Here is an 11863-nt window from a genome sequence, read left to right as displayed (position 1 = left end):
AAGTGCTGCTTCGGATTTACCTCTCACTGATGGTGTCGAACTGCTCTGGGAGCGCTCGTTTTCGAAACTCAAGCTTATCAAGAACCATCTTCGCTCCACGATGGAGCAGCAGAGACTGGTCAATCTGACCATCATTTCAACCGAATCCGATGTGCTCAATTCCATGCAGGTTGACAGTATCATATCCGAGTTCGCTGCCGCGAAGTCGCGCAGGAAACTTGTCCAATGATTAAGGCACGGTGTGTATGTTCATTGATGTGGATGACACTGCCGTATATTTGCGGTCGCTGGAAGTCGGCTATTAATCACCATTTCGGATTTCTCTTGTCCAGAGGGTTATTAGAAGTTAGAAGATTTTTAGTCGAAGTTCGTAGTATGATTAATGACAGCGCTTCGTTTGTTATTTTCTTATATTAGTCCATCTCTATCTCTTACTCTTGCAGCAACAACATTTTTGTGATTTGATTTTAGAATGAGCTCAGAGATAAGTCATCAGCTCATCGATAAGTCACCAGCCATATCAATAACAATCCGTCCATCTTGTCATATTGTCAGATTTAATTGTGATTCGTGAACATGTATGCCAAATCATTCCTGATCAGGATCTGCCAAATCTATCGATACAAGTTCAGTTGTTGATGAAAAAGCAGTTATAATTTAAGTTGTTGATTAATCTCCAAATTTGCCCCCCCCCCACAAACATTGTGCCCACGGCCCCCCACATGGTAAATCCGGCCCTGATGACAACACACTCATCGATTCAACACCCTGCCTGCAAAACACCCCAGCAATGGGGACCATACTCTGTGCAGAGCGTTGGTGCTGCCTAAGCAGTCTCCTTGGCTATTGGGCACAATTCTGGATGGGTCACCACTCCAACACAGGATACCGGCAATCTGTCACTGATTTTGCCGACATCAGAAGGATGACAGGCAGAGTCAACTCCACCTGGTATTAATTCAACATCCAAGGGGGATTTGAACTCAGGATCCTGGGATCCCAAGCCCACCACCCCAACCATTATGCCAACACCAGGCATGCCTGTAAAACACCAGGAAAACATCTTGGAGTCTAACTATAAATAAAACCCTGGGTGACTGCTTAGTGTTGAGTACACCACCTCTGAGGTTAACATGCCATCCCCTCACTGTTGCCGATGGGGCACAATATCAGAAGAGTGCGTCATTGGAAGGCCATTGCTGCACTCAGAAAGCCACAATTGAACAGCAGTTGCATATTCAGTTACAACTTCAGCTGAACTCATTGTTATGCATTCTGTGACTTTCTCCGCACTATGCTTATGAATTATGATCTGATGGTGAATATTTCAGTGCAATCCGATAAATTGAACGATGAGTTACACAATGTGTTCAAAATCATCAGAAAGGTGCTGTTGTTCTCAAGAAGAGCGATATATTGTATTATAATCTGTGTGTGTGAGGGGTGAGGCCACAGTGGGCCGTTGACTGTGCACAAATCGGGGCCCATTATTGTGACCTTGATGCATTGTGACCTTGAGTCAGGCGCCGTGGCGTCTCCAGGCAGGCTGAGAGACGTGGCTGGAGAGGAGCTATGGGTGGGGTTTGGTGCTTCGGGATGATTCTCGCTGTGTGGGATTCACTGCACTGTATATAACAGCAGACATTGAGCAGTTCATTGCATGTCTCCTCAATGACAAACTGGTCATTTGGTTTCTCCCATCCTGTGAGTATGTTTTGTGTGATACTTGGAGCCAGTTGATAATCCAATTTGGGTGTCATGCTGTCTGGTATCTTCATTATTGTCATCCCAGGTTGATTGAACAGCTCATTGGGTACTTCAAAAACACCAAACTCCTTGTTGAGATTGAAAGTTTATTTTCAGCTCCTGTGATTTTGTACACCGTCTGATATGAAAAAAAGGTTTCGTGAATTGCTAAGACTGCAATTGTGCCGTTCCTGATGATTAATTTTTCAACCTGATTAATATGCGCACTCGTCTTTGGAACAACATTGTTGCCATATTCAAGTTATTCACAACCCATTGAGTTTGTGCAATGACGTCATTGTTATGTTTTTGTTTTGTTTTTTACTATTCTACTCATTATTCAAGCATTCCCTTACTTCTTATATGTGAACACAGCAATTCTAACGGAATCAGATATTTTGAATCCCAGTTATGAGGAAACACTCCAATAGATTAGATCTGTGTGTGATGATATCAAGAGTGGTCAAAACTGATGATGTAAGTATTGTATACAGTTAGGACTCCGCATGTGTTTACATATTTACTTCCACCACCAAAGGTGGACGGATGTTATGAATGCATTCACCCGTTTGTTTGGCTGTTAGCAGGATATCTCAAAAGGTTATGCACAGATTCGGATAAAACTTGATGGACAGGTTGTTTAGATGACAAGAACAAGCCGATTCGATTTTGGTTCAGGTCCAGATACAGATCTGGCCAATCTGTGGGATACAAAATGTAAACTGCTCAGCCTGGCAGAGGTATGCGTTCTACCGAGTGCCACTTTAGTTTGGTACTGTACTAGACGTTTCCAAGAATCCTGCGAGCAAGTCTGCAAGCTGAAATATCCTTTTACTATACTTATTTTATTATTAATAATAACAAGGGGTGCACTGGAAATGAGCCAAGTGTGTGGTCATTACCCAGTGCGTACGAAGCGAAAAGTGGGTTTAAGCGATTGGTTTACTTTGTTTGTCTGTCTGTGTACAGACGTCAGTTTATGATCGAGAAACTACTTCATTTCAATTGAATAGTATATTTTGAACACGTTAGAACGTTATTTTATGATTGTTATATCAGATTTCCATTGACTTTGTTTGGGTCAAGTGTTACTCGTGATAAGGGACGCTGAAAAATCGAATGAATGTCCAATAAAAATTATTAGTAAGGTTTAATTAAGGACGTCAGCATGCACAGTATGATCCTCCCGAAACAAAAATGTGTGTCATGTAACTTTCAAACAGCCCCATGTTGGAGTTAAACAATCCGTGACCGTGTGACGAATCAGCTCGTTCTGATATAACTGTGGTGGAGGCTGACATGGATGAGAGGTGTCGAGTTAATCTATCTATAATTCCAGCAATGTGTGTGTGTGTGTGTGTGTGTGTGTGTGTGTGTGTGTGTGTGTGTGTGTGTGTGTGTGTGTGTGTGTGTGTGTGACCACTGTTTCTCGACAACCACTGGTCCGATCGAATTGAAACTTGCCAGGTATATTTGCTGGGGACCTGAGGATGTGCCTTTTCAAGGTTTGATATTAATCGGACAAGTGCTTCCCAAGTTATGGCCATTTATTTATTTTTATTTTTTTACGGGCATGTACTAGTATTTTAAAAGCACATTAAATGCGTGTTTCCCAATTGTGCTGTTCATCTTTTCAGATGCTTTAAATACGCGTTTCCCAATCGGTTCGTTACTGGATTTTGTTGCAGGATGTGACCACATTGCGGTGATTCTTGTTTTAGTCTGTCTTGTTTCTCTGGCAGTGAAACAATATTGAAAATTACTCCAAATAGGAAACATGCTGTTTTTAGGGACATCATAAAGGACATAAACAGGCATGAAGAACTACTTAAATTTGTTGAATATGGTGGTGTAAATGGCAGTAAATTTCCGAAAAAGTCTTTTTTTCTACAGCTTTTAAAATCTTTATTCGGTTTCAATTTAATCACATACTTGAACACTATAGAACACAAATCGCCGTATTGGCATTTTAAAAAATAAAACCTCCGTTCAGCATAACTTGGACAAAATATTATGCCATTTTACGCCATCTCGACCAATCATATTTGCCGCTCTCAATGTTGTGGAATATCGAGATTCAGCCCAAATCACAACTCGTAGGAAATATAGATCGTGCTCGGAAATGCAATGTATAAGTTAAAAAGGACCCTTCCCATGTCCTTTTTTTTCCAAGACTGTGTGGGGTAAGGTGTTCTATGAACTCTCGAGTTTATGATTTTTGCAGTTTGAAAATCTGCCAAATGAATCACGACAAACCAATTTTGTTTGAGACACATGTCAAAGTTAGTTAACTATAACATTATATTCACTACAAAAACAGCTCCTCATGTTATTTTTACCTTGAATTGTCATAAAACGAGAAATCAGAAAATTTTCCCTTTTGCAAAGGCTTTCAGAGACAATGCCATGGTTGCTTTTTGAATAGCATTAGTAAAATCACACACCACTGGGAAAAATGTATGACACTGACGAGAAAATACAGAGGAAAGGATTAACATCGATGCTGAGTTTCATCTGCGCAGGACCATTGCTTCACGGTTACGGAGGATTAAAGTGTTTATATATATATATATATATATATATATATATATATATATATATATATATATATATATATATATATATATATATATATATATATATATATATATATATATATATATATATATATATATATATATATATATATATATATATATATATATATATATATATATATATATATATATATATATATATATATTTCCCCTCATTGGTGAGTGACTTTAATAATGTGTATTAGCATCTATCCCCACTGTGATTCATGTGTTGCACAATTCCATCCCATTGCCATGAGCTCTGTTGAATTTAGGATGTGTCTTTACAGGAAGTGCTAACATGGAGTTGGAACAACATGATGAAAGTTGCACTGTGAACACTTTGATGTGGACCCTGGGATACAATGTCCTCCAGATTATTATTGTCCTTACCTCCTTTCTCACCATCGTGTACTCCTTCAGGACTCCAACAAAGCCACGAATCTCAGGCAAGATGTAATTCAATAACTAGCTATGTATGCAGCTTGTGGTTGCTCGTTGCATCATTTTCTGGGGGCACACCTGTACTGCTGATGCATTTCCCTCTATATCCATGGTGCACTAGTACTCATTTCACCAACTTCGGAAGCATGACAGGCTGATTCAACCCCACCTGGTGTTAATTCATCAGCTGACAGGGGCTCAAACTCAAGACCATATGCTCTTAAGCCAGCCACCTTAACCCTTAAGCCAAAACCAGGCCGATGTAATTCAATAATATAGCAACGTAGAAACGAGTATTACATTACAGTGGCCGCACTCTCTTGCTTTATCGCGAGAAGAGGTGAGTGAGAAGGCGTAAAAGTGTTTGTTACCTCCACCACCGAAGGTGGACGAAGGTTATATTTCCACCCCTGTCTGTCTATTTGTAGAGATTAAAGATTGTAAAAACAGTAAGGTATGCATAGGATGCTTTTATAGGGCTCCTGGTGTGAGGAAAGATACTCAAATTGTTTTGCCAAGGATGTTGGTTGATCTGTTTAGATTGTTTGTTTGTCTGTCCGCTCGCCTACCGCCCAAACTGCTCCGCCAATCGTTCTGAAACTCTGGCAGATTGTAGGCACTATCCCTGCGACGGTCATACAATAAGGTTGAGCGAGGTCAACATCGGTAGGCCAAAAGCCAAAAGATCACCAGAGGCCGAATTTCTAAAATTGTCAATTTTCATCCGATTGACTTCAAATTTGAACAGGATTCTCATATCACCTCACTGAATTCAATCACCAATTATTTGTAGGTCAACATCGGCCAAAAGGTCAATATAGGCCAAAGGTCAACAACTTAGGTGAGATTTCTAAAATTGTCAATTTTCATCCAATTGACTTGAAATCTGACCAGTGCTCAGTGTAAATTTTTGTGCCATAGAGTGCATGCCAGCATTCCACAGCCCAAACACATGCGAGAGCTTTGCGTTCTCCAACAGAGTAGTGTTTCTCGATATCAGTCAATTTCCTAGATGCACAGGCAGTCGTAACCTCAATGTTGTCATGCTTAATCGGTGTCATTATTGCACCAATCCCATAACCAGAAGTGTCAGTAGTAACAATTACTTCTAGACGAAGGTCAAAAAGTCGTAATCCGGTGCTATGTATGATGGCATTTTTCATGCAGCGAAAGCAGTAGCAGATGAATCAGTCCACTTGAAAGGCACAACAGCTTGCATATCACGTATCGGTTGAACAAGTGAGAAAAAGTGAGGGATGAATGTCACGTAAAACGCAGCCATTCCAATAAAAGATCTCACTTGTTTAGGACTGCTAGGTCGAGCAGCATTGGCAATCCCATTTACCAGATTTGGATTTGGTCGGACACCATTTTTATCCACTGTATATCCAAGCACTTTGATGCAAGGGACGCCAAATATGCACTTGGTATTCAATTTAATACAAGTATCAGAAAAGTGTTACAGTACAGATCATAAGTTGGAATCGTGCTCAGACTGTGTTTTGCCCGAGACATACACAACATCAAAGTAAGAAATCACACCTGGAAGGTTTCGAAGAAGTGAGTTCATTTGTCTCTGAAAGGAAGCCTGGGTGGAGGCCAACCTGAAGCACACTGGTGTGTTACGTTATGAATTAGAGATATAATTAGAACTGCCACTTTTTAACAGCTGGCAGTGATGACTGGGTACTAGGACATCCTGCTTTGATTGAACACCTGACCCTGACCTGTGACGTTTTTCATTATTATTCAGTTGAATTAAGAATGGGATTAAAATAAAATAAATTCAATTCAATGGAAGACCAAATAGGTTCAGTCCTGCATTGGAGTGATCAGAAGGAACCTGAACAAGCAAAAAGCAAAGATGTAGTCATCAGGAGGAAACCTGGATAGAATTCGAATTTCAGCTGCTACTCCTCTACCCACAAACCCATCCAGACACAGCCAAATGAGCCTTTTTCAAAAAAAGAAACATCAAAAAGAAAAAGATCAAAAAAGAACCCAGATCAAATAATTTAATAATTATGGCTGCCAGACCATGTGTCCAATCAAGTTGAAATTTAAAACATTATTCCGCATCACTGCGAGATCATAATTGTGAATTTTCATGTCGATTGATTAAGCGGTTCCAGAGAAAACATTATTTAATATTTTCTTCAATCCAATATGGCTGCCAAACCATGTGACATCAATTATTCCTTAACAAAATTGTACACCCAACTCTTCTTGGGGAACATTTGTGTGAAGTTTTGCCTTAATCTGTCCAGCCGTTCTGGAGAAGATTTTTTTATAGCTTTTAGGGTAAATCTAGTGTGGCTACCAAACCATGTGACCTATGATGTCATACATGTGAATCTTCTGTTCCTCATAGATAGGCGGTCTTATGTGTAAAGTTTTGCCTCGATCTGTTCAACCACTTCAGAGGAGAGGATTTTTAAAGTTTTTAAAAAGCAAAAAAAAAACAATATGCCGAATCACGTGACCAATGACGTCATCAATTTTTTTGTCTGTGCTCCATTTTAGCCCTAGATGGCCCTCAAAAGATTTTCATGCTGATCAGATGCAGCGTTCTACATATGCAATTATGACGTCAGAACGAAAGCACCTGTGATGTCATATAAAATCAAACTTTTCCCCATGAGGAGTACTTACCATATGCCATGTTTCATTTTTTTGCTTGATGTGGTTTCAGAGATGCAGAGGTCCAAAGATTTTCTGTTTTTCAAACATGGTTGCCACACCATGTGACCTGTGACGGCATAATTATAATTGAAACATTGTACATGAGTAGTCACACCTATGGTGAAAGTTTTGGCTCGATATGACAAGTGGTTGTGGGGAAAAACACGAAAGTTCTCTGCGGATAAATAAACAAAGAAGAAGACGTTGTGCAGTAAAACAATACTTGCAAAATCCCTAAAACAAATTTGATCTCAAAAATAATGGGTGGTTCAATTCAGTGACCTGAAATATAAATCCTCTTCAAATTTCAAATCAAGTGGATGAAAATTTAGGATTTTAGAAATCTTACCAAAGTTGTTGACCTTTGGCCTATGTTGACCTTTTGATATTTTGACCACAAAAACAACAGGCTTCTTCCTTATGAGAAACTCCACCATGTGGTGAAATTTCGTGAAGATCCGTTTAAAATTGTGACCTGTAGACGATAAACAGACAAACAGACAGACAGAATAACAAAATCGACTGACCAATATATTTGGAAAAGCTTCGATTTTGCAAGTAACAAACAAACAAATAGACCCAAATGCAATACCCTCTTCTTTGGCGAGGGTAATTAAGCTTCACCAGGCTGCATAACATCCTGCTCCTGAAGGCACTTTCCCTCTTTCGCTACCTCTTGTCAAATAGCAAATGGAAGGGGGCGTAACTTCTGTTGGACAGGAACGGCATGAGGTTTCAACCTGAATTTATGTGAGTACCCTTTTATCAACCCTAAGTCACCCGAGAACAGAGCAGGGAATTCAGCCTGTATCTCATTTTATGTACCAGCAGCAGGAGATTGAATATGTATTTGTGATCGGGGAGCTTCTTGTGTAACACCACTACTTGTAAGTACATCTGAGGTTGTAGCAAAATATTGTTGCGGTTCTGTAAAACTGCATGCCTCCAAGGCAATGGCACACAACATACAGCGATCCCATAGCAGTCATTTCAATAGTATGTGTATTAGTTAGCCCTTTATATATATATATATATATATATATATATATATATATATATATATATATATATATATATATATATATATATATATATATATGTCTAGTGGGTAAATGGGAAAGATGCGTTGGGTAGGGCTCTTTTAGTTAGGTCTCCTTAATCTTCAATCTTTGCAGTTCTTCCACCCCTTTCTCTCACACGAAACACACAAGCAAGCACGCACGCAAACCAATCGGATCCAAGTGAGCAGCACCGCGAGTGCCGCGTATGCATTTGTGTGCCAATTTCCCATTCAAAACTGTGCGCCAATTCTGAACTGCCGTCTCACCTCAAACCTTCATTCTGCTCACTATACTATATCATGCTCACCACAACCACTTCATATGACCAATAAGAATACCCGCAACAACTCGCGCTTACATTTTTTTATTACAAACGTGACCGTTATTGACGACTTCATTACAAGGAACTTCCCGCCACAACTTACTCCTACTTCTCTACAACTGCCGCATATTCATCGAACACTCAATGAGGACACTGAGGGACACTGCCTTGAGGGACACTGAGGAGACAAAGGTTGGGTTATTTCGGGGCATAACTCGAAGCGCGAATGAGCTCTGGAGCTCGTTTAAGGATCTACGGGTCGTGCAAGGATTTCCCTAAAATCTCACATTTGAAGGGAGGCCAGTGCACGTTTAGGGCCAGAGAGCGCCTCCAAAAACCAGGGCCCATGTAAAAGTCAGGGCTCTTACACGTGGCACTGTCGGTGAGCGACTGTACGATGTTTCAGTTTTGGGGGCCTGGCGGGGGGTGGCTACGACCATTACGGACCAATAGGGAAGCTTGATTTCACTGAGCCTTGTTTGATCCGATTTTTGGCTCCTTCCCTCACCCGGGGCTCATAAAAAAAGCGAACGCGGCTCATTTCGGACAGAAATCGCCAGGAGAACGAACTCGCCAAGGAGCAGAAGACAACGGAATTAGCCGGAGCAGAATTCGCCAGACTCGCCAGACATCGGACCTCGCCGGAGAGATAGGCGGTGCAGGAGGACAAGCATTGGCACTGAGCGAGAGGTGCCACGAGTCATCATGACCAAGCATGGGGTCACGCTTTGCTGCTTCGAGCTGGGACTGCACTCATTCCATCGTCACTCATTTAGGCTGCATCCCCAGCGACACTTACATGTTCAGATTCTTACGCGATTACAATGGGGTGTTTTCTCTCAAGCATATTTCTTCTACCATCTCTACCATCTCTCTCTCTACCATCTCTCTCTCTACCATCTCTCTCTCTACCATCTCTCTCTCTCTACCATCTCTCTCTCTACCATCTCTCTCTCTACCATCTCTCTCTCTACCATCTCTCTCTCTCTATCTCTCTCTCTCTCTCTCTCTCTCTCTCTCTCTCTCTCTCTCTCTCTCTCTCTCTCTCTCTCTCTCTCTCTCTCTCTCTCTCTCTCTCTCTCTCTCTCTCTCTCTCTCTCTCTCTCCTACTGTGGATGCAAAAAGAGCAATCAACACGGGAAAACATGACCAAGTACGTTCTTTTCAGAACGAACCCAAGAGCGAACCGACCAGAGCTGCACCTCATATTCTTCCTCTTACACCACGCTGCACCCCATGTTGAATGGCACTTGCACCTCTCAAACAGGCACTCTTGACACCCTCAGGATTTCTCCCTCCTCCCCTTTCCTCAGGGTTTTTGGGTTGTGCAGGTCTGCTGACCACGCCAGTTATCGAGAGGTCATTAATCCTCAACTGTTTCTATCTCTCTGGGATCTGGGCTATCTCTACTTTTCCGTGTGTGTGTGTGTGTGTGTGTGTGTGTGTGTGTGTGTGTGTGTGTGTGTGTGTGTGTGTGTGTGTGTGTGTGTGTGTGTGTGTGATGGTGCCTGTCATCGCATAAGTTAAGACTATAATAATTTTCAGGATAACTCTGCACTGTGTCTTCTTTTATAAATATTGCATGGCTTTTACTGCGCCCCACAAATTCCTTGCTTTCCCTGCCGTGCATTTGTAATAAATCCCATACTGTGCCACATGACTTTCCTCACTCTTTGTTGAAATAAATGTGCTCGTTTGAAATGTACCCAGCTCGTTTTTGTCTTTTCCTCCATTAGTCTAGCATGGCCTGCACCCGAGCTTAACCAGGACGTTATTCCCCAAAATCTGTTAAATAGCCGGTGCGTACTTGGCAGCTCCACTCAGCTGCACCTGATCCGGTAAGTATCTTAATTAATGCAAGAATGTACCGAGGGCACGATTCTCCGATAAGGAGACCGCGTGTTCTTATGTAAACGGTTGTCAGATGGGGGACCCTGGGTCACGTGGTCAAGTTATTGGCGTTCGTGGTCGATTAGCAATCCGTCATGACATGAAGTTATTTGTGTGTGATGGTGTGCGATTCCCGGTGAGTCCAGAGAGGAACCTGAGACAGCCCCTCCCTCGTGGTTCCCCCGCAACGCCGAGCCCGCAACATTATGTAAGCGTCTTACTATGGATATTGAAACTAAAACTCTGAATCACATCTTTACTAAGAAGTGTAGAACCGTTTTTCACAACATACCAATGTCTTAACACATCTCTCCTGATATTTGACAGTAGATTCAAAACAACCCAGCATATGAACATTATCAGCAGTGTAGGAATTAAACAATTCCTGGCATGGTTGTAAAGCATCATCAATGAAATGCTTGGTTCATCAGTGACAACGTCATAAGCAGAGTCAACAACAACATCCACTGCAATGTCATTTATGAGAATGTGACAAGTCACCTTCATCTTCATTTGGGCGTGTGCTGTGGACAACAAGAACTTCATGTGGCCGAATATTCACCTGTTGTACAGGATGTGAGCATTGATACACAGCAACGAAATGTCCCATCTTGTGGCATGATGTAGATGTCTTGTCTGTTGCTGGACAGACTGGTGAATTGGCAAAGTAGGAGGAAGATCCACAATGGTAGCATTTACATGAAGCAGTAGATTTACCCAAGTTCATAGGAGCACTGGAACGAAGTTGCGAACGTTGAGCACCTGTTCGTTGTGGGTGATCAATAGAGCAAGGCTCTAGCTGTACATTTTCCACAGAATTAGATGGTTTCATTTCACAACCCATTGCCTTGGCTACTTTGATCGCAGTTTCAACACGATAAGAAATTTCAATTGCTCGATGTGGAGTTAAAACGGTTTCCATTACAAATTGTTCACGTGTATGGCTGCAGGTAATCTTTTCAACCAATTGGTCCCAAATCGTCTGTCACACATGTAATGATCAGTTCTTGTGATGCAGTAGTGTAGGTATCAACGGACTCTCCGGGGAGCTGTGCCCACTGTAGAAATCGATAAGTCTACTACAACGTTTATGGCAGGGAAGAAATGTTGCTCAAGTGCAATCAAGGCCTTTTCATATGCAT

The 11863-nt window shown here is 41.5% G+C and overlaps 1 protein-coding gene across 2 annotated transcripts in view; it reads left to right on the top strand.

The window, feature by feature from the left end:
- The first annotated feature begins 1554 nt into the window (after nucleotides 1-1554).
- CYP19A1 (cytochrome P450 family 19 subfamily A member 1) overlaps nucleotides 1555-11863 on the top strand; it is a 43566-nt gene continuing 33257 nt past the window's right edge. For both annotated transcript variants that reach the window (XM_085888715.1, XM_085888714.1), the window contains exons 1-2: nucleotides 1555-1704; nucleotides 4613-4766. In XM_085888715.1, the coding sequence (XP_085744841.1) occupies nucleotides 4624-4766 (143 nt within the window). In that variant the 5' untranslated portion in view covers nucleotides 1555-1704; nucleotides 4613-4623. The remainder of the gene's footprint in view (nucleotides 1705-4612; nucleotides 4767-11863) is intronic.

This window comes from Eptatretus burgeri, chromosome 7, assembly GCF_056783735.1.
Source record: "Eptatretus burgeri isolate ZD-2024b chromosome 7, Ebu_testis_v1, whole genome shotgun sequence".
NCBI lineage: Eukaryota > Metazoa > Chordata > Myxini > Myxiniformes > Myxinidae > Eptatretus > Eptatretus burgeri.
This window is presented reverse-complemented; position numbering and strand designations above follow the sequence as displayed.